Raw genomic sequence first — 23,144 nt, forward strand, 5'->3', positions numbered from 1 at the left:
ACTGGCCCGTGAGCTTCAGGTATCAGGCTGTCCCCACGTCCCCAGCTGGGGTTGCTCAGCTTCTCACATGGTACCAGGGTCTAAGCTCCTCAGGTCTTCATACTTGCACAGTTGCACTGACCAGCTGAGCCGTCTCCCTAACGTTGCTTTTCTTAGTAAATGAAATTTTGGCTGTCCCCTTCCATAGCCCCCACTATCCTGGCCACCACCCTCAGCTGTCTGGCCCGTTGTCCATTCTTACTGCTTTTCTCCATACTCATTCTGGTCTTCTGGATCCCGCTTTCTCCCAAGCCAAGTTACCACCTTAAGCACATGCCTGTCCCGGGAAGCCTGCCACAGCTCCCCGTGGTCTCTCATGGCCTGCCTCCACTACTTTGTCCTCCCCTCAGGCTCTGTCCTTGCTGTCCCTCCACTCGGCCTGTCAGCTGAAATTCCAAGTTTCATTTGTGTGATGCCTGATCAGAAGGCCCATGAGGCATCCGGTGGACACATGGTGACCTCTTGCTGAGGACCTTGTATAGGGAAGGAAGTTGCATGTGGCTACAGCAGGCTGGGTAAGAGTGGGTGGAAATGAGGGCAGAGGTGGACATGGCCTGGGGGCTCCTGCTGGGGAGATGGCTGTAGCTGTGAGGCCCCCACTGGTTTTCAACAGAAAAGGACACAGTCGGATTAGCTTTACAAAGGTCCACCTGACCCAGCAGAGAAACAGGCAAAGGTGTTGAATAGACACTGAGTGGAAGAGAACATTCATTCTCCAGCTTCTGTAAGCACGAGAGGATGGATGCTCAGTGGATAGAAGTAGAAAATGCAGATGAAAACCAGGCTCAGCTGGGCAGTGATCTGGGCAGACTCTGCTGTGCTGCAGAGAGCAGAGATGGACCCACTGATGCTGCCAGGGACGGATGGCAGCCCTGGGCTTGCGGAGGGCTAGGAGCAGGGCTGTCCTGGTGTAGGGCCACTTGCATTGCCCACAGACACGCTGTGCCCTGCTAGCATCTCTGCACTGCCTATGAGAGCAAAAGACAAAGCTACCACTCTGGCCCCATGGGGCTGACTCAGGTCACGACAGCACTTAAGGGGGCCACCTAAAGGGAGGGCCAGCAGTCCACAAAATGAGGCATGGTGAGAATTGTAAGATCTACATCTAAACAAGCATACATAGTCTTTACCTTTAAAACTGTGACTTGATGTTAGGATGCATGCTGAAAACTGCCTTACACAAATATTACAGCGGAACAGTTACTATGAAGGGAAAACCTTTCGTGCCCCCGTCCAGGGGCAGAGACAGATGGTGCCATCCTTTCTCTGTACTCTCGAAGCTCCTGGTCCTTTCCTCTCCTGTGTGCTGGGACAACTGAGCCGTGCAGAGCCCGGCCCTCACTGGGCTCTAACAAGCGCTGTGCTGTTAGGCTGCATCCGTTCATGCTGTCATGGGGGTGAGATAGGTCTTGCTATGTAGCCCTGGCTGGCTTGGCATGTGCTTATATCCTGGAGAGACCTCACATGGCAATCCTGCTGCCTCAGTCAACAAACGAACCACCACATCTGGCTATTTTTTTATTGTTTGATAAGGAGTTAGAGTCCCACCTAGTTGCCCAGGGTGATTTTGAACTCACTGTAGCCCAGGCAGGTCTTGAACTTGCGGTGATCCTCCTGACTCGTGGTTGTCGTCATTGGCTCTTGCTCTTTGTTTTGCCACCTTTGACAAAGTCTCAGGGCTGAGTCCTCTCCAGACATCTGTGCTTTTCCACCATAGGTCCTCAGCTCTGCTACTGAGGCCCTCTCCTGTACAGTTCAGGCCACCAGCTCCCACGCTGTCCTTCTAGGGACCCAGGAGGTCATAGTAAAGGTCCTGCTTCCTGTGTCTGGTGACTGCACGGGCTCATGGGCTAGCATTTTTCTTGTGTTGTACCCATGAGAGTACTGACTGGGTCCCCAGTGTGTTTCCACTTGACTGGTGCTACTGACGTCCTTCCCCCCCAAGTGCCGCGTGGCCAGGCATGCTTCGGAGTAGCCGGGTGCTGTGTATGTATGCTGCACTTTGTAGGGTTCTCTAAAGTGTGCAGGTATTCTCGGAGCACATGGGTCTCTCCAAAGGAAAAAAACAAGGGCAGTGGGGTGGGCATATCTTGCCTTGGTTTACCCTTTGGTACCTTTTGGTATTGGTGCCATGTGACTGTATCCTAGCAACACAGGCAGAGATGAAAAAGAAAGAGACAGAGAAGCTCCTATGTGACAAACCATGATTAGTCACCCACTCAGCACTCCTCCTCTTGGATCTGTTTCCTGGAGCTGACCAGAGCTGGTCAGGCTGCACCACCTCCCCCACCAGAACTCAAACCTGCTGGTCTGGTTTGGGGAGGTGGCCCTATCTGGCTTGTCTCTGGGTGGCTGCTTCCTAGGTACCCTGCCCCCACAGGGAGGTGGTAGGTAATCAGAGACCTGGGAACTTGGGGTCTACCGGGCCTTGCTCTGGCAGTGGGGAGGGAGTGGGAAAGAGAGACACAAGTAGCACTGGCTACTTGTTGGTTGTCCCCACTGTCTTTACAGGGACCACAAGCCCGACGTGGGCTCCACAGCTTGGGCCCTGTACTCATTGGACCAGAGCCTTCTAGGCCCCCTCCCAGACAAGGCTATTTTTGATCAGATTACCTACCACTGAGTCCTCCTGTATGCTAGGAGCTTGGTAGATTCAGGAGCTACAGACAGTGGGAGACAAGAGATCATAGCTGCCAGGCCCAGAGGACACGTGTGGACAGCCTGGGCTGGTAGGAAAGGTGCGGAAGGTAGACTCTGGTTGGACCCTCACACGCTTTTTGGTCCCCGAAAGAGCCTGAGAGTCCTCCTGGACCTATCCTTAACACTGAGAGATTGCACACACAGGAGACCTCTGCTCAGGGCTAGCAGCCAGCTGGGCTTTTCAGAACAGATCAGGAGCAGAGGGAGGCAATGTGCCCCTTCCAGAGTGACTGTCGTTCAGGATGCAGGCTCTGAGCAACACTGCCTCATTCAGAGCAGCTAGTTAAGAGCAAAGGCATCAGGGGAATCCTTAAGCCAGTCACACAACCTTCAGTCACAGACTTTTTGGCTGCTCTGCTGTAAAAGAGGCCTGCTAAAGTGGCTGCCCTGTGCTGGGCATGTCTCCTTCAGGGTAAGCCGCTCACCGCAGCAAGGTTAGTGGGATGTATGGGTCCCAGCTCTACACTTCCACTCCCCTGCTTGTACCACTTGCTATAATCCAGGCCCAGAGGAGAGAAGGGATGGGGCCCACACCCCTTCTCAGATTACCCACCTAGCACACCCTGAGGTCTCTGGAGGCACTATCTTACACCCAGCTCCTCCCCTAGCAGCTCCAACCCACCGTTCCAGAAGCTTCCCTCTGGGGTGCAGTCTAGCTAAGCCCTGATTTCCTGGGCCTCTTATCCACTGTGTGTAGAGGGGGAGTTAGTAAGATGGGTGTGCCTGTTGTGGAGGCAAGTCCCGCTGAGACCAGGCTATGGCTGGGGTCCCTGCCAACCCTCCCCTCTGCCTCCCACAGCTATGGGCCTACTGGCTCTAGCCCCACCTCCCACCTCCCTGCTTCCCGCCCTCTGTGGGTGGGAGCCACAGCCTCAGCTGAGCTGTTACCAAGGCTAGGCTGTGTCCCCACCACTGTTAGCCTTGAGTGCACAGTCTCAGGGTCCCCTGAAGCCTGTCCCTGCCCTCCTCTGTACTGGAGGTCTGACTACCAGTTGCCCTTGGAGAGGTGGCCCAGGAATTTGGAAGAGGATGGTGGAGGTAAGCAGACTGCCTATGGCCCTCTAGGAGAGGGCGGGACTGGCACTGGAGCCAGTGCGAATATGTGGGATGGGCCACACCTTCCCTGAGCCCAGGGGTGGAGTGATTCTTGTTCCCATGTGTGAGGTTGCAGGCTCCTGGGGAGTTGGTGTCTGAGCACAAGTCTCTGTGCCAGTATCTTCCTAATGACCCTTGAGTGGACTAGTGTTGGTGTTAGGAGCTCCTTGCTTGCTGTGTGTGGGCCTATGGTTGTGGGGGCTTGGTTCTAACCTTGTAGCTTTGGTTGTAGGCCTCAGTTGTAAGACGTGAGGATTGTATGTACACGCGCCCCCTTGCACCTGCAGAGATGCTGGGGCTTATCACAGCTCTTGTAGTATGACCATAGGTATCTTTAGGAAGCACTCCTACTGCCCCTTTGGGGTAGGGAGTTATCATATTCCAGAGGTGTTTACGGTGGGGTGAAGGGTTCCCAGCCCTTCCACCTCCTGAGCCTGAGCCTACAAGCTACGTCCATGAATTCTCTCTGGTGCCTTCCAAGCTTCCTCCACCAGGCTGTGTTAGAAACAGTGTTTGAGGGGCTGGAGCTCAGCTTTGAGCTTACCTTCCCCGTGCTGCACAGTAAGCACTGGCCCAGCCACTGACTCCCGGCTCACGCCCCCTGACAGCTGTCACTTACAGGCTTGGGATGCTGTGAGATAGAGAGGATGGGGGACTGTGATTTCCAGCTAGTCAGGGTAACTGAGTGTATCCTGAGCCACTACATCTGTCTGTCGGCTTCTTTGGGTTACCGTTGCAGGGTCTGTGATATGACAATGGATGTTGTACTGATCGCTATCACTGGCTGTGTGGTGTGCGGGTCTGTGTGACCTGGGGTGTGAGGTGCTGGCTGCCGTGTGGCATGGCCGGGCGGTGCACAGGAACCTCCTTTCTGCCTGTCCTTCCTGCAGGGGTGCAGGGGAGGAATGAAGACTAAAGCGATGTCTCCAGCCCTCACAGCTCACCTACACTCGGGTTGTCTGGGGCAGCCCTATCCCTGGGGAAAGTGACAGGAGCACGTGCGCACCGGTGTCATTGCTGGTGAGCGTGTCACTCTCTGCTGCAGTAGCAGGGATGGCGACAGCAGCGTGAGCCCCATGCCAGACGCTGCTCTATATACCGGTGGGTAGGGACTGCCACCGTCTGCGGTCCTGAAAGGTTAGATGACTTGTCCATGGACGAGCAGCTGGGATGGCTGAGCCAGCACCTGGACTGGGCAGTCTGCATGGGCCATGGAGCCCCTGTACTGAGATAGCCCCATGTTGGGCAGTGGCCAAGGGAGACAGGCCCTGTGCAAATGGGGCTGCCCTTCTAGCAGGAAGATGTCCATAGACCACCCAGACAGGATGAGAAAAATACTTGTGACAGGTCTTGAAAGAAAGAGGAAGAAGAGATAAGGCGGTAAAGGTTGTGAGGTTGGGAAGTTTCTGGGCTTGCCCTGTCTGTGCACAGCCTCTGGCCAGGATAAAGAGAGCACAGTTGTAATGGCTTCCCATGTGTCTCCAACTTCCCAACACCAGGCATTATGTCTGAGTCATCACTTTGTGGAGCTGTCCCTATTGTGGGCACTTATTGCCAGGGCTTTGGCTTTTCCTGTGGCTGCAATAAGGAGCTGTTGTCAGGTTTCCCTCCAAGGCATGGCTTAGATAGGTGAGGTAGGTCCTCCTGTCGTGTGAAGACCTGTGGCAGCTTTCAGTGAGATGTCCCTGGCCCTGGTTAGGACACGCCAAACTTCTTGACTGGATTCCTCAATGTCTCGGGTGATGTCCAGGCAGCTTGGGACAGAGCTCTGGGGAGTCCTGTCTGCCCCACTTCCTTCCCTGTGCATCATGGTCCAGACTCACCACTGTGGCAAGATTAGTACTCATCTCCCCAGATATTCACTGAGTACCTATGTGTGCCAGACCATGCTCAAGGTGCTAGGGAACCATTTGGGGGTGGGGCCTCAGAGGAAGGGGCCTGTCTGTAGTCAAAAGGAATATGGTGCCAGGGAGTGATAGGGGTCACGGGGTAGCAGAAAGTTGTACCCCAGCTTTTGTTAGGTATCAAGGTAGCCAGCTTCTGTTGTGTTTGGTTGGTTGGTTGGTTAGTTTTTCAAGACAGGGTTTCTCTGTGTATCCCTGGCTTGTCCTGGAACTTACTCTGTAGACCAGGCTGTCCTCAAGCTCAGAGGTCCACCTGCCTCTGCCACCTGAGTGCTGGGATTTAAAGGTGTGCGCTGCCACTGTCTGGCTGCCTCTTCAAGGCAGTAAAGATGTGAATGTTAAGAAGTAAGCTGCAATTCTGAGCAGAAGGCTTTATAGGCACAAAGCTGGGACAGGCATTGATGTTCCAGTTTGGATGTTGGCTAGATGATGGTGGGGCAGGGGCGGCAGGTGTGTAAGATATGCAGGTCTCTAGCAGGTGGGACTGTGTGGTGTCCATTGGAGTCACATGGGTAGCTCATTTCACATTCCTCTGCTCATTGTCAACAGTTGTCTCTGCCTCCTGCTCTTGTCCCATAGGTCCTTCCTATGAAATGGAGGCCTTGGCTGGAGCTAGGGCCACTGAGAAGCAATATGCTGGTGGGGTGTTACAAGATCCTGTGGAACAGAGTGGGTATTTTTATAACCTAGCACTGGGTGTCCCTGAACAGTGATTTCACTTTTGTGGGCCTCAGTTTCCTGATTTGGGAAACAGGAAGGAAGAGGACTCTCCACCCACCTCTATCTGTTTGGGGGACCTATGGTAGACAGTGTATGTGCCACAGCTCCGGCTGTGGGAGCCACCAGTGTTGCAGGCTGACAGCCTTGGACAGGCCGACACTATCATGCGTGGGGGTGGGACAGGGGCTGCTGAGTTCTTTGGAGTGGATGAACTGGAGGCCAGTGGGTGCAGCCCGGTGCTGGAGTAAGCTGTGCCACCCTGGCTGGGCTACAGAGTTCACATTCCATGCCCTGGCACCACCTTGCCCCCTTGGTATTTGGACCGAGAAGAACCCGTCCACTCTACCCATGCCATAGCCCCTAGGGGTCCTGTTCACCTTATCTTCTGTTAGGTTGTCACAGCCATCTCCCTGGTTCCCTGTTCCTGTCCCTCCCCTGCCTGGACCCTTCTTGTATCTTCATCTTACTTAGGAACGACAGAGCCCTTGCTGTGGCCCACAGAAGCCGCCGATGTGCCTCATCACCAGCCTGTGTTGCTTAGCCCTACTCTTCCCTCACCTCCTCAGTGTAGCCAGCAGGCCTTAGCTACAGCTAGCAAATGCTTGCCTCAGCACCTTCGCCCTCCTCTTCCAGAGCCCAGGGCCTCTTTGGACAAGGTCTCGTGCACTGAAAGACTGGATTGACAGTTCCTACCTCCTTTGCCTGACCTGAGTCTTCCTCTCAAGACATAAGTTTGTCCTGCAGACCTTGGGTGGACCTGGTTTAATGGCAGTCATCTTTCCCAATATGAACCCCACAGCAGCTCTGCAGAGCTGTGGTCTGGGCAGGCTCCGCCTCAGTTGTCACTGAAATGGACGGGGAGGTGAAGGCCCAGTAGCTGTGACCAGTCACTTGTGATTGGGCAGAGTCTGATGAAGAAGATGGGGTCATCTAGAAGGAGTTAGGACTCCCTGGAAAAGGTGGGGACCTGTCCCAGCAGGAGGCCGGGGGACAGTGGGTAGGTTACAAGGTGTAGGTTGTAGGTCGGGGATGTGCCTGGACAGCCAGAGTGGACTGTGGGGGGAATGGAGTGGGCTTAAGAATGCAGGCGCCAGGCCTCTCTTGTCAGCTCAGTCCTGGGAAACAAGGGGTACACTGACACAGGGAAGGCTTTCTCAGTGCTGGCGGCTCATTCATTCCTCCAGGAGCATGGGATCTCGGGAAAGGTTGAGAGCAGAGCAAGGGGTGAAGGGGTGACTACAAAACTGGATATCCCACAATTTGAAGAATCCAGAGATTTAAAAAAACTGAAGTAAGCATTTTAAAGTATAGTAGTTTTTTTAGTGTGTGTCCTTGGCTGGGGGAGCTGCCTGCCAAACTGTTCCATTCGTTTCTCTTTTCCAGGGGTACCCAGTCACCCCTTTGTCTCTAGGGTCCAACAAGATTTCCCCCAACACTAGCCCGGCTAGCCCCTGCTCTGAGGTTTCTGGGAACCAGGGGGCTTGTGTTGGTGACTTCCCAGGACACAGACACCTTCTTGGTGAGCATGTCAGTTCTAGAGCCCGTGAAGTACCCTTGGTGGCCGGGACTGGGTTTCAGGCATCTTTTCTGAGACCAGTTGTCTCACCAGAAGCCCTTGGAAGGGGTCCAGGAAACCCATTTTCCATGAGACTGGGGCAGGCTGTGTAGGAGGTGAAGGCCAACCCCTGCTCAGGAGAGGAGAGGGGAGGGCTGGGGCCAGGCAGGTAGAAGTGGCGTGGAAGCCCAGGCTACAGGCCTTTGTGCTCACCTTCCTGCTTCATACCTGGCAACCTCTGACCGGCTGAGGGCTGGACAAGGGCTTTCCTCCCTGGAGTCTGTTTCCACACAGAAAACTGGGGTGAGGAGCCTCCTTTGTAGGGCTCTGCATATGACGCAGGCTGAGCACCATTGGCAGAATCTGCACCAGAAGCAGAGGCCAAAGGCCTCAGAAGTCTGCTGAAGTCTAATGGCGGCTCTGGCTTTACCCGTGGCAAGTGAGGGACTCCTCTGTGCCTCACTTTCCTTACTTCAGGCCCTCTGCTGGGTCAGGAGCACAGGTTGAGAAAGAGAGGTGGCACACAGTAGGTGTACATTGCTGCTGGCTACGGTTGTCATGTGACTAGCATGGAGCTTCAGTAAGTTGGCTCTGAGCCAGCCTTCAGTGCCTTGCTTGCTTTGTTCTCTGAACTCCTTCACCCTCCTAACAGGAGGGAACTGAGGCTGAAGAGCAGCTCTTTCCCCAGGGTCACACTTTGAGCTTCCTGGCATGAGCTGTAGGCCAGGCCTTCCCAGATAGAGAAATCAGGGCATGTAGTGGTAGCTAGCTGCCAGCTGGGGTTTGAGGCCTGGGCTGCAGGGCTCCAAAATTCTGAGCTGGCCTGGGAGATGCCTAAAAGGGACTGGGTGGGGCCTACAGCAGGTCATTATAAACATGGCCAGTTCCTCTGTTTGTCCTTCCCTCCATATACTGCCCAGAGGGAAGGGGTGGCTCAGGCAAATATCCGGAGGTGTGCCCTTCCGCAGCTTCTGCAGTCACAAGTGGCTGCAGTATGCAAGGTGGCTTGGGGATTATGGGTGGGGGTAGGGGTCTGTGTGGAGGAGCATGGGAAGGCACTGCTAAATGCTCCCCCACCTTTTCCATCCTGGGCACCTCCCTATGCTTAGTGAGTGATCAGATGTACCCTCCCCCCCATTCTGCTGAATCTGGGAGCTGCCTTAGGGCTTCCTAGGTGTGGGAAGTGGGAACAAAGTAGAGCCAAGAGTTCAGGATAAAAAGCAAGTTAGACACAGGGACGGGGAGCCACAGGTCTCAGTACCAGGCTCCACGCTGCAGCAGGCAGCATGAGGTGTGGCACTGTTGGACTTGTGGAGACAGACTTAGTGCCAAGGAGGGCTGGGTAGCGCTGGTGCAGAGGTCGAGGTGCTGAGAGCCAGGCAGGAAAGGCTGGGAGGAAGGGCGCACACTGCTGCCCTGGTTCTGAGACAGAGGAGGTTAGAAGCCAGAGGTGCCAAGTCTGCCCCAGCTGTCCTAACCCTTAGCCAGAACCCCTGGACCTGGATCAAGGAAAGAAACTAGACCAGCTGGGAAAGCCCTGTCCAGGCCTGGGGCTGGCCACCTGCTGGCCCCTTGGGACTAGTTGAGACAGGTTGGCTGCTGCGTCCCCACCTGCCTCTCACTTGGCTTGGCTGCTAAACCGGTTTCCCTGGCTGGCTGCCCATTAATACCCTTCTTATAGGTTGAGCCAGTGACTCCCAAGAGAGAGCCATGCCTGGAGACGAGGAGACCCAGCTGGGGCTCCCTGGACACTTGTTTGTAGCCACTTCTCCAACAGAGTTTCACTGCGGCTGGTGCTGGTTCTGTGCCTGCCCTCCACTCTGTCGGGTACTGGAGAGCCAGTGTGAAAGTCCTCTGGCACCCTTTGGTGCTTTGGGCTTCCACTCATGAGGCCTCCTGTAGGAAGCCTCCCCTTAACACACCTGCCGTCTCTCCGTGGTTGGATAGCACTTTGTGGGCCCAGTCCCTGCCAGTGTACACTGTCACTCACTAGGGTCACAGGCTGTCTAAGTTGTCATCATGTCCCACTATCAGCCAGAGTACAGTAGGTGTTAAGAGATTGTACGACTGATGGATCTTTTCTTTCTGTCTTACAGATGAGTAACTCAAAGCCTCAGGAGGAGACGTCACCCACACAAGGGTGTTTCTAGCCCAGCCAGCTTCAGACCAGGTCTGTATGACTCTAGGCTCTTCCCACAGGGCCAGTCTCCCAGCACAAGGCAGGGAGGGGCTCAGTTGCTCAATCACCCAGGACCCAGGTAGTGAGAGGCAGAGGGGTTGTCTCTGCCTAGCGGCTGTCCTTGCTCCAGTCTCTGTGGGGTGCCACCACCATCCTGTCTTTCAGCTGGGATGGACCCCAGGGCTTCCGCCTTCTATACATGCTCTGCTGCTGAGCTGCAGCCCCAGACCTTTTTATCATTTTATTTTGAGACAATTTCACCACGTTGACCAGAATAGCCTAAATCCACTCTATCCTGGGAAAAGCTTGCCTTCTGCCTCCCGAGTAGCTGGGATTGCAGCTACTCAGCCTGCGTCCCTGGCTAGACTCATCTTTTGATTCTTTGTTGTTGTTTATTTTTAATCTACTTCTTAAACATTACTATTCATCTTTAAAATTTGTGTGTGGGTTTTTACCTGCATATACGTCTGTGCACCACATGTATTGCTAATGTCCCTGAAGGTCAGAAGAGGATGTCATACCCCTAGAAGTGGAGTTACATACAGTTGTGAGCTACCACGTGAATGCTGGGAATTGAACTCAGGTCCTCTGTAAGAACAGCCAGTGTTCTTACCTGCTGAGCCATCTCTCCAGCTTTCCCCTCCTTTTTTGGTGCCGGCTCTCTCTCTCTCTCTCTCTCTCTCTCTCTCTCTCTCTCTCTCTCTCTCTCTCTCTCTCTCTCTCTCTCTGGTTCTAACTAGCCTAGAACTCACTTATGTCAACTGGCCTTGAATACATAGAAATCCATGTGTCTCTACCTCCCAGTACTGGGACTAAAGGGGCGTGTCATCGTGCCTGGCTCACCCTTGGATTCCTGACTGACCTTTACTGGGTCTTAATGTCAGTGCCCAGTTGAAGAGCCAGGCCCTAAAGATAGGAGAATGTCATGGTGTGGAGAGGCATCCCGTGTGTCTGTAGCCACTGGCTGTAGTGGCCAGACTGGGACCAGGGAGACTGTGGATGGGCTGGTTTAGGCGCTGTTGTCATTCCTGGGGTTGGAGGGAGACAAAAAACACTACACACAAGAACAAGTGCAGGTTCCCTGTGGGTAAAGGGCATCTGAAGGTAATGTGGTGGCCAGCAGGCTGTGTGGTTAGGAAAGCATTCGCTAGTGACCCAGGGAAGAACTGGAGGTGGGGGAAGGGAACTCTTGGGATAATAGGCAAGGGGCACTGCTGGTGCAAAGGCCCTGAGGTGCGGAAGCTGGTGTGAAGGTGAGGGGCTGTTCGAGGTCTCTGGACCACAAGGAGCTGTGGCTCTGAATAGGAGACAGCTGGGCCTGACCCTCTAGTTGCTCAAGAGGAACCCACAAAAGTAGCTGCTCAGAGGGCCCAGGAAGAGGCTGCTGCCCCCTGCTGGTACGTGGGAGAGCTGCTGAGTCAACCAGGGCAGAAGCAGAGAACTGGGGCAGGTTTGAGTGACAGATCACCCGCCACTGATCCCACCTCCCTCCGTGCTTCCTTCCTGCAGGTGCCTGTAAGCCCAAGCCACCCCACCGTTCACACACTCTGTGCTAAGGCCCTGGAACCATGTTTGGAAAGAAGAAGAAGCGGGTGGAGATCTCAGCTCCATCCAACTTCGAGCACCGTGTCCACACAGGCTTCGATCAGCATGAGCAGAAGTTCACAGGGCTGCCCCGCCAGTGGCAGAGCCTGATTGAGGAGTCAGCGCGTAGACCCAAGCCCCTGATAGACCCTGCCTGCATCACTTCCATCCAGCCTGGAGCCCCCAAGGTAGTCACAGCACCCGCTTCTACCCCACAGCCCATGCTGGCCTCTGACCTCCACTCCTGCCCCAGTACCACATACTCAACGTTGGTCTCCCGGTGCTTCGTGAGGACCTCAGGGCTTGGTTAGGGGACACCTAAGCTGCAGTCCAGCTGGGGAGCAGCTGAGGCAGAGGGGAGGAGGCAGAACTCACTGTTTAACCCTGAGCAGATTGTCAGAGTTGGAATGAGACCTGAGGTCTAGATCCAAGATCCTCACACTTCCCCTGCCTCAGTTTACAATGTGAGAATTATGGTCTCACTGCCTAGGCAGGGACTACAGCCATGCAGTGACAAGAGTGCCCCTGCTGGTCTCATGCTGAGTGGTGGGACCCAGAGGATATAGCCAGACCTGTCCCCACTGGGTGAGTTGGGTGTGGCTGTGGTGAGAAGGCTGGGCGCCTGGCACTGCACCCGACTCACCCTCTCCCAGAGACCAGCCAGGGTCTGGTGGGGAAAAGGCAGGAGTCATCAGGGTGCCTACAGCTACAGTGCTTGGGTCCAGGCTAGAGTCTTCCTGGTTATTTCTGTGACCCCGTAGGGTCATGTGACAGCCTTGACTTCTGTCCATTGCTTAGAAAGCCCCTCTTATCATCTGAATCTGTATGGGCTTTTCATGACCCAGGCCAGCTGGAAGCCAGTAGCAGCTGGTTGTGAAGTAGACCACACTACAGTCCCCAGACAGCCCACTCTGAACATTCCCATGACCCGATGAGCTTTGCAGTCATTTCTCACAGGTTGTGTGTCCCCAAAATGTCACCCCTGCTCTGTACCTCTTTCTATTCTCACACCTTTCCAGAGTCCTGCAAGGAAGGGCACTTGTCCTAATTCACATGCAGGGACCTTGGCTGGTACTGCCCACACATCCAAGGTTCTTGACCATAGGTTCTAACACCAAAGCCTGGCAGATATCCACTGAATGAAAAGAGGAAATAGAAAAGGAGAAGATGCTTGTCCTAGGTGTGATGGAGGTTTATTGTGGATGTGAGGGAGAGCACAGGCAGAGACAGACACATCTGGGAGAGTGAACATGATCCTGAGCCAGGCCATGTGAAGAGTGGGTGGAGGAAGAGCCAGGAGACCAAGAGGCAGGAGGGTTAGTGCAACCAAAATGGCTGGATTATATAGGGAAAGGTATTGGGGAGGGCAGGCCAGCCCCTAGCTGGAGAAGTCTAGGGTAGGGGGCAGCAGCCAGAAAGACCCTGTAACTGGTAGGGGACTGAAGGATGCTGGGAGAACCTAGAGGCCTGGTCTGCTTTGATATGTTAAATAGGCACCTCAGCCCTTTGTCCTGGGTTTGAAACCTAACATCCACCTTTCTACCTTGGCTCCCTGGACAAGGCCAGGCTTCCAGGCAGACAGCCAGGGCCCACAAGGGCTGGGACTACAGCATGCCATTAGGAGCCTTGTGGACTGCAGGTGGTTCCCAGAAGTGAGCTCGGTATATCCTCAGACGCAGAGGCTGTCCAGCTTCTGGCTTTGCCTGCCACCTGAGGGCAGTGGTGGGGGCAGCTCCCCACCTTTCCTTGTCTTTTTCCTCCTCCCTCCCTTTTGCAAAGTACCTTCTTGGTGTGGACTCTGACCTCGGACCCAAGACCTAAGTCGACTGTAAATAGTAGAACAAGTGTGCAGTCCTTGGGAATTCACGAATAAAGCAGCAAACTGGGCACACAGTCATGTGAGCTGCACCAAGGGCTAGAACACTGGTTCTCAACCTGTGGGTTACGGCCCCTTTGGGAGCCACATATCAGATAGTTACATTAAGATTCATAACAGTAGCAAAATCACAGTTATGAAGTAGCAATGGAATAATTTTATGGTTGGGGTCACCACAGCATGAGGTACTGTATTAAAGGGTCATAGCATTAGGAAGGTTGAGATGCACTGTTCTAGAAGAAAAAAGGAAAAAGCCAGAGACCTGTGAGCTGGCATTTAAACTAGGTGTTAGCCAGTCCTTAGAGAAGTACGTTTTGGTCAGAGACCTCTGGGAGGGGAGTGGGACAGTCATGGAGACATTTGGAAGGTGTAGGCTGCAGGCTGGGCAAAGAGCTGATGGACAGTGTTGGAGGAGCAGCCTGCTGTGTGCGGTGCTCAGAGTGTAGAGGAGCTGAGAAGACCACGCCCAGCGGGGCAGGTAATGTAGGGCTGAGAGATGTGAGGGCTGGTGGTTCGGGATATATTCCAGCTGACGTTTGCCTCACAGCTCCCAAGCCTCCTAGGCCTAGGCTTTAGGCTGTGGGCTTTCTATTCTGCACCACATCCTCTGCTCTAGGGGATCAGAGCTGCGTGGTTTGGGGGTTAATGATGCTGGCAGCCTGCAGGGGAGGAAGTGCTGAGCCAAGCGGCCTGTAATTTGCAGCTCTGGGGGCTGATTACAGGCTGGGTTCTCCTCCCTCGCCCTAGTCCACAGGGCAGAGCTTGCTGCCAGGCAGAGAGCCCAGGGACGGGTGGTGGCATGACAGCAGTTCCTGAGACACCCCAGGGTCCCGTCTGCCCACCCATCATCACCAAGCCATCACATCACCCGTCTCTGTCTTGTTTTTGTGTTGTATTGTCATTCTGTGTCGGATGCACGGCCCGTGTCCCCTCCTTCCTGGTCCTACCCTGCCATTGCCTGAACCCCAGACCATCGTGCGGGGCAGCAAAGGTGCCAAGGATGGAGCTCTCACACTGCTGCTTGACGAGTTTGAGAACATGTCGGTGACGCGCTCCAACTCCCTGCGCAGAGAGAGTCCTCCGCCTGTTCGCGCCCACCAGGAGAATGGAATGCTGGAGGAGCGGGCAGCCCCGGCCAGAATGGCCCCTGACAAAGCTGGAGGCAGAGGCCGGGCCACAGGCCACAGTGAGGCAGGCAGTGGCAGTGGTGACAGACGGCGGGTGGGGCCAGAGAAGAGGCCCAAGTCTTCAAGGGAGGGCCCAGGAGCACCCCAAGAAGCCTCCCGTGATAAGCGCCCCCTCTCTGGGCCTGATGTCAGCACTCCTCAGCCTGGCAGTCTGACCAGTGGGACAAAACTAGCAGCTGGCAGGCCCTTTAACACATACCCACGGGCTGACACAGACCACCCACCCCGGGGTGCCCAGGTAACCCATCTCCCACTCTAGCACCTCAGTATCTCTCCATTGCTTCCCTTCCCCTTCCTCCCATCCCATCCCTAGCTCATTTCTCATCCTGACCACCCGTCTTCTGGATGGGGAGAGCTGACGCAGTCTCCTCACAGCGCCTCTTTCTTCTGTTGCAGGGGGAGCCACACACCATGGCTCCTAATGGGCCATCAGCCACAGGCCTGGCCGCTCCTCAGTCTTCCTCCTCCCGGCCTCCCACCCGAGCTCGTGGTGCTCCCAGCCCAGGAGTGCTGGGTCCCCATGCCTCTGAGCCCCAGTTGGCCCCCCCAGCACGTGCCCTTGCTGCCCCTGCTGTACCCCCTGCTCCTGGGCCCCCTGGGCCTCGCTCACCGCAGCGGGAGCCTCAGCGAGTATCCCATGAGCAGTTCCGGGCTGCCCTGCAGCTGGTGGTGGACCCCGGGGACCCTCGTTCCTATCTAGACAACTTCATCAAGATCGGCGAGGGCTCCACGGGCATTGTGTGCATAGCCACCGTGCGCAGCTCGGGCAAACTGGTGGCCGTCAAGAAGATGGACTTGCGCAAGCAGCAGAGACGTGAACTGCTCTTCAATGAGGTGGGTGCTGGTCGGGAAGCCCAGTGCTGTGCCCTCCTCTCCTCACAGCTGTCCCCAGTAATACCAAGTACCCATGACTTAGTTCCAACTAGTTCAGGGCCTGTGTTCTCCCTGCAGACCTCTCCTCTCAGGGTTCCTGTCATAGCTCACCCCAGACCACAGCCCAGTGTCCTCTTCCTCCAGGCCCACTAATGTGAAACGTTTCTCACCCTTGGGCTCCTGCTCCATCTTTTCTCTCAGGCCTCCGCTGGACACTCCATATATAACATCCAAGAGAGGGGTCCTTGGCTTTGTAGCCTTGACAGCCTCCTAGTGTCTCCCATGTCCTTGAGTCAGAGTCCAGCTCCTTGTTCATCGTATCCTAGTCCGTCTACCTCAGAACCAGGCACTTGGTTCAGCCCAGTTTCTGGCTCTGGGTGTCAGCCTTGGCATCCGTCACAAAGGCAGTTCTGAAGTGTGCGGTATGACAGGCACCTCCTGCCCCTGCTCCAGGAGTCCCCTGAGGTCCAGCTCAGGCTGTCCAGGCTGCCTGCCTGTCCACAGCCCACAGCCCAGGGCTCCAGCTACACCAAGAATTCCTCCTCATGCTCAGCCTGCTCCACTGCTCCTGTAAGCAGTGTCCCCGCCACCTTGTCAGCCAGTCCTGTCTGGAGTGCTCCATTAAGGTGCACTACACACACACACACACACACACACACACACAGCTTTTCCATCATACCTGCTTGTCCTCCGGTCCTCCTTACTTCTCCAGATGCCCCTGACAGTCAGACTACTAAGACTGGCCAGGGCTGGTCAGGATTAGAGAACCAGCACGGTGCAGGAGTCCAGAGTGTAACCCTAGAATGAAGTGGTTGCCTCAGGCTCTGGAGAAGGGGACAGCTGGAGTGAGCTAGTTTGCCAGAGTCCACCCTGCGGGAAGGTGGAGGGCGGCTGGCCGGTGCCGGGCTAAAGGTGGAGGCAGCGCCCACGGTGCCAGTGCTGACTCTGCCCCTGCCCAGGTGGTGATCATGAGGGACTACCGGCATGAGAACGTGGTGGAGATGTACAACAGCTACCTGGTGGGCGACGAGCTCTGGGTAGTCATGGAGTTCCTGGAGGGAGGCGCCCTCACGGACATTGTCACCCACACCAGGTACTACAGGGCAGCCTGCCGGCTCAAGTGCTCCCAGGGGTGGAGCTGGGACCCTTTAGCCTCAGTGATAGAGACGTCCCCTCCAGATGGCGGAGAGGCAGTGAGGCCAAGATGGGGCCATAGCACCTTGGCTCCCCCAGTCTCTATTAAGGCAAGTTTTTGTGACCTCGTGTCCTAAAGCAGGGTAGGGGCCTCTTAGCTCCCCACTCCCACTCGTGGGACAGGGCCCTGAGTCCCAGTTGCTCCTGCCCACACAGGATGAACGAGGAACAGATTGCCGCCGTGTGCCTGGCCGTGCTTCAGGCGCTGTCTGTGCTCCATGCTCAGGGTGTCATCCATCGTGACATCAAGAGTGACTCCATTTTGCTGACCCATGATGGCCGGGTGAGTGGGCGGGAGGCCGGCTGTGTGAGGCTTGAGGGGAAGGGGCACTGCTCTCCTCGGGGCAGAAGTTGTGGCCTATCGTGTAGCACTCAAGTAGAATGCAGCCGAGCAGCTCCCTTCTTGGTGGCCAGGAAATGGGAGAACGCTTGTGCTGAGGGCCTGCACCGCTCTCTGGAAAGGCCTCAGCCAGCCCCAGTCACTCATCCTTCTCTAGCTGAGGGTCACACCCGCTCTGGGTTCCTGTCTCTGCTGTTCCTGCTGTGACGGTTGAGCCTTTGGTGACTGGAGGAGCAGCTGGCTGATCTGTCCCTTACAGAGCGACCCAGAGTAAGGGTCCAGGAATGTGCTATTGTCGCAGACACCTGACCAGAAGGGCTTGGGCAACAGCCGCAGCTCTGGGCTACATGGTACTCGCTACACTGCCCAGGCTGGCCTCTGAATCCTGTCTTAGACTCCTGAGAGCTGAGATTCCAAGCATGCTCCACCGGCTCTTCCCCTTCCTCCATCAGGACTCAGAAGGGCCCAGGCTTGCTGTGGACCCAAGTGTCAGCTTCCCTTGTGGTCTTTGTGCCATCCTGGACATCTCCCTCGCTTAGCAAGCCGGGTTGCAGCACAGGATTGACCAAACCTCCAGCAGTCTGTAGCCTGTGGTGTGAAGCTGGCTGTGCTGGCTTCCCCCTTTTTAGACTGAGATCTTGACTCTGACTCTGGGGCCATGGTTGAGTCAGCAAGTATCCATAGTCTAGGAGGACATGACTTCTGGAGGCCAGAAGAGCCACAGACATCATCTAGAGGGTCCCGAAGTGAGTGAGTCCTGCACACTAGTTATGGCAGGTTCATTCTCCCTCACGAACACAGGCCGGGCTCTGCTCCTCTTGAACCAGTGAAGAGAGTTCACTTCCCCTAGGCCCTGCGTTTGTCTTGGTCTCTGCTGAGCCTTTGCTGTCTGCAGGCTTGAGCCGCATCCCCTAAGAACCTGCAGATACCTGAGGCCCTGCCAGTAGGGAGCAGAACTGCCCTCACCCCTGCTGCTCAGTGGAGCCCATGTGTCTGAGGTGGTCGTGTAGGTGGGCTCCTCTGACCTGCAGCCCCTGTCTGCCTCAGGTGAAACTGTCCGACTTCGGGTTTTGTGCCCAGGTGAGCAAGGAGGTGCCTCGGAGGAAGTCACTGGTGGGCACCCCGTACTGGATGGCCCCAGAACTCATCTCCCGCCTTCCCTATGGGCCAGAGGTAAGCCGATCCCAAGCAGCCTGCAGGAAGGTGGCCTGAGCTTCCATGATCTGTTAGAAAACCCAGGCTGACAAGGGAGCAGGTGTTGCTAGGGAAACGGTGGCAGCCCCCTTCAGCTGTAGTAGCCTAGGCCTGCTTCTTGATGCTACCTTGAGGCTAGCCTACCTAGCCCTGAGATTTTTTTTTTTTTTTTTTTTTTTTTTTTTGAGACAGCAAACTCCATCCCCACAGGGCACAGGCCAACTGGAGCAGGGTCCCACAGGAGTGAGGCTAGCTTGAGACGCTTAGTAAGGATGGCTTGTAAGTGACAGGAACGGGGCTTGGCCTCATTTAGCAGTTCTTGGCAGCTGTTGTTGCGTAGACCTGAGAATTCGGGGTAAGCAGACTTCCACTGTCCACAGGCTGTGGGCTCAGGACTAGGGACAAAAGGTGGAGGCCGCCAGAGGCCGCTCCTGGAGCTGGCAGAGGATTGGCTGCTCTCTGCACTCAGCCCTGTGGTCCTTTCCCATCACAGGTGGATATCTGGTCACTGGGGGTGATGGTGATCGAGATGGTGGATGGGGAGCCCCCCTACTTCAACGAACCACCCCTCAAAGCCATGAAGATGATTCGGGACAACCTCCCACCCCGACTGAAGAACCTGCACAAGGTGAGCAGAGCTGGGCTGTGCCATTGCTGACTCCCGGGGCTCCCCTGAGCCCTTGGCTACCACAGAGCTGGCCTGACTGTAGGGCTGCCTTCAGCTTCCTGCCAAACCAGAAGAGTGGGGAGGAAAGGAGCCTTAGGAGATTTTGGCATGCCTTCCACAGCCCAGTGGTAACTCCTGAGATGTCTCTGACCTAAGATGCTGTCAGCCCGCGGGACATTATAGGAAAGTGGACCCTCAGCAAGTAACACTGTCCTCTCGACCTCTGCTCCTTCACAGGCATCACCAGCTCTGAAAGGCTTCTTGGATCGCCTGCTGGTGCGTGACCCAGCCCAGAGGGCCACTGCTGCCGAGCTGCTGAAGCACCCGTTCCTCACCAAGGCGGGGCCACCGGCTAGCATCGTGCCCCTTATGCGCCAGCACCGAACCAGATGAGCCTGAGTCTATTCCTGAACCAAAGAGCCCTGGGCCACCCTGCCCAGCAGAGGCCAGTAGAGGGCCAGCTGGCTCCACAGCCCATCAGACACTCTAGGGCACCACCGTCACTGTGCTGGGGCCTTCGTGGGACCCTACTACTGAACTCTGGTTTTGATTCCATGACTTGTAAAGCCACACCAGGACATGTGGGAGCAAGTGAAATTCCCAGGATCCAGGACAGACCCCTCCCCTGGGCCCTGCCTACAGGAGAGAAGACGGCTGCCCCACTGCTGGAAATCTGCATCAGGGGCCACTGGAGCAGAGACAACACTATGAGAAAGGTGTGTGAGTGTATGTGTGTGGTGTGTGTGTGTGTGTGTGTGTGAGAGAGAGAGAGAGCGAGTGTGTGTGTGTGTGTGTGTGTGTGAGAGAGAGAGAGAGAGAGAGAGAAAGAGAGAGAGAGAGAGTGTGTGTGTGTGAGAGAGAGAGAGAGAGAGAGAGAGAGAGAGAGTGTGTGTGTGTGTGTGTGTGAAAGCCCAGCTCCTCTGTCCTCAGCCTGCCTGGTGCCCAGCCCCTGACCCTGAGCCATTGAAGGGTCAATCATGAATGTTTGAAGCGTGGCCTTTTCCCAGAGCCCCATACCCTCTTTCCACAGGAGAAACATGGGGCCTCCCCTTCCCCAACCTCTGCAGCAAATGACTACTGCACCCAGACAGCCTCCGTTTTCTAGAAGTCTATTTATATTGTCATTTTATAACACTAGCTATGTCTTTGTCTCAGCCTGGGAACACACGATTCCTGGCCTATAGGGTGGCTGGCCCAGGGGCAGAGCCACTTTGAAGAATCAGGCTCTTGTCCCCCACCCTGCCACTAATCCCTCATTAGTTTTACAATTAAAGTATTTTCTTGGTTTTTGATGTGTGCGCTCTGTATGTGGAGGCTGCTGTTCAGCAGTGTAGGAAGGGAAGTTTGGGGACTAGGCCTGGGAACCCAAGCATCATGGGAGAGTTACTCCATCCTACTCTCTACATGGGGCAAGTGAGCCCCAACTCCAGGAGCAATCTGTTGTCCAGAGTTCAAGTACTGAAGTTCCCATATCCCAGTGGCCTGGGATTATTTTTTTCCTCCTTTTATTTTTATTTCTTTGAGACAGGGTTTCACTACATAGTTTAGGCTGGCCCAAATTCACTATGTAGCCCAGGTTGACTTCAAACTTGGCTACACTCCCCTGCCTGTGTCTCCTGAATGCTGTTAAGACTACCACAGTCACCACACATGGCCCAGTCTGGAGATGTTAACTTTGACGTCGATCCTGTTGGGCATAGGAACTAGTAAATGGGCCATTTGATAAGTCAGCTAATGGACAGATGAGCTTTGTAAGGTCAGCCAAGGCTGAGCAACCTGGAGCTGCCTGCTCCGGACACTTAGCCAAGGAGAGAGGCCTCAAGCCCAACAACAGGAAGGAAGGAACTACAGCAGCGAGCACTCCACCTTTGCCTAAGCTCGCCCGTCGAAGCCTCTAAAATTCCCCAGAGGCAGCTAGTCTGGGAGTAAGGGCCGGTTGAGCACGGGACTTTGGCTCAGAGCCAAGCAGGTCACCCCATATCTACTGCCACACTGTGGCCTCCTGAGGGTCGGGTGGAGCCAGGCTAAGTGGTGACTTTGACTTTACAGGTGTAGGCACAGCAGTGTGAGAAGCAGCTACTGCTGTTAGGAATGGGGGCTTGGCTGAAGTGGATTCCTCTCTGTAAAGAAGCAGGCCCAAAGTGACAGAAGGAAACAGGAAATCAGCATGCGTCCAAAGATAATTAAGTGTTAGGCCTGGCTGCTGATCCAGGGGAGATGGATCTGGGAAGGGATGTGGCTCAGTTGGTAGAGTACTTGCCCTGAATCCAGTCTCCAGCACCATATAAAACCAGACCCGGTGGGTAGTATGCTTGTCATCTAGAACTCGTCCTGAGGCAGAGGGGGGTCAGTTACCAAAGAGTCAGAGGCAGCCAGGGCTGTATGACACCATGAAGCAGAAAACTAAGCTCAAGGTGGCGGTGTGTGCCTTCAGGTCGATCTGTGAGTTGAAGGCCAGTGTGGTCTACAGTCCGGATTCTCTAAGTGGGACTCAATAAAACCAGTGAGACACAGCAAACATTGAAGAGCGCTCAGGGGGCCGGTGGACCAGAGAAGTATTAAGAACATTTCAGAGCCCAGTAGCTGAGAGCCTGAACTTGTGCCCCCACTGAACATCTCTGGGAGGTGCCATGCCACAGATGAAGACGTGCCCCAGCAGTCACCTGCCTTACCTCGTGCCCTCTAAGCTGCCGGCTGTGTTCACTGGCCCTGCATTTGGAAGGGGTGGCTCTCGTTTCACAATGGGAGTTGCTGCAAGAGGCCCACCCCCCTCCCAGCACCGCCTTCTGCCCTTGTCGCCTGTGTAGAAGTGTCCCCAAGGATCAGCCACTTCCTGTCAGGAACACCCAACCCCCTGACTACCCTCAATCCGGATTTACTACATGGATGCCAGTCTTCTGGATGCCTAGAGTGGCCAAAAGGCCAGTTACCCAGATGGGTGGGGGTGGGGGAGACTGTCAGAAGAGTGGCTAGACGGAATCGAGGGGTCTGTGGTATTACCAAACCCTGGACAGAAGGCCACACCTCTGCTGTGGCCAGAGCAGAATTCTCCCAGCTGCCCATTCTGAACTTGAAGAGCGTCTTCCCAGACACGGGCTTCTTGGTACCCTGTTAAGGTTTCTGCGGTGTGCTTTCTTGGGACCTCTAGACTGCACAGAATCAAGCACTTGGGAGGGTCACATGTGCCACCAGCAGTGGCAGCACAGCCTAAAATGCAGCTGACCAGACACCACTCTCTCCAAGCAATGAATAAACCCTGCTGGGTGGGCAGGTGGTTGATAAGTGGTCAACAGAGATGTTTATTCTGTCTGCCAGAGGGGTGTAGCCAAGAACCCAAACAAATGGTGGAAACTGGTCAGACCAGTGGGTCACTAAAGTATTTCTCCTTGGTCCACCCTGAGAACTTGCAAATGAGATTTCCTGGGTTCCACCCAGGCTGAATCAGAACCTGTTGGCCCATCAATCTGTATGTCAACGGGGATTCTGATGTCTGCTCCATTATGGAAACCCCAGAAACAAGGCGACCTTTCTGTGCTAAACACGAAACTGGGATTCTTACTTCAAGTAGCATGGACTCCAGCCTCCTTACCCTCCATCCTGGGCAAAAAGGACTGGCTCCTTTAAGGATTTGAGCCAGGAGTTGCACCATCTCTTCATTGACTCAGTGTTCGGCCACGCCCAGGGGCAAGGCAGGCTGGAAAATGTAGTCCCTGCTATGTCACGGGCTTGAGCAGCTCCTCTCCGGTGGCTCATTGCATTTGCTGTGTTTGGCCCTAGAAACTGAGGCTTAATGGCACATCAGAGTTCAGAGACAGATAACGTGTACAGAGGGTCCCTGTACAAGAAGGGTGGCCTCTGCAAGGTAATGAGGGGAAATGAGATGGCTGTATAACAGTGCTCAGGGAATCTACAAACCAGAGGGAAGCCTACTGGCTGGCAAGAAGTTAAGTTATTGTCAAACTCAAATGGTCTGAGTTGATCAGACCGGAGCCCACATGGGGGAAGAACCAATTTCTGTAAATTGTCCCCTGACAACA

At 55.1% G+C, this 23,144-nt stretch overlaps 1 protein-coding gene across 1 annotated transcript in view; it reads left to right on the plus strand.

Annotated features, from left to right (window-relative positions):
* PAK4 (p21 (RAC1) activated kinase 4) overlaps positions 1-20,395 on the plus strand; it is a 36,331-nt gene extending 15,936 nt beyond the window's left edge. The window contains exons 2-10 of the mRNA XM_080908266.1: positions 10,110-10,183; positions 11,702-11,964; positions 14,622-15,077; positions 15,236-15,673; positions 16,672-16,805; positions 17,063-17,189; positions 18,294-18,419; positions 18,934-19,068; positions 19,345-20,395. Of these exons, the coding sequence (XP_080764392.1) occupies positions 11,761-11,964; positions 14,622-15,077; positions 15,236-15,673; positions 16,672-16,805; positions 17,063-17,189; positions 18,294-18,419; positions 18,934-19,068; positions 19,345-19,500 (1,776 nt within the window). The 5' untranslated portion in view covers positions 10,110-10,183; positions 11,702-11,760 and the 3' untranslated portion in view covers positions 19,501-20,395. The remainder of the gene's footprint in view (positions 1-10,109; positions 10,184-11,701; positions 11,965-14,621; positions 15,078-15,235; positions 15,674-16,671; positions 16,806-17,062; positions 17,190-18,293; positions 18,420-18,933; positions 19,069-19,344) is intronic.
* Positions 20,396-23,144: the final 2,749 nt, after the last annotated feature.

This window comes from Micromys minutus, assembly GCF_963924665.1.
Source record: "Micromys minutus genome assembly, chromosome: 32".
Lineage (NCBI taxonomy): Eukaryota > Metazoa > Chordata > Mammalia > Rodentia > Muridae > Micromys > Micromys minutus.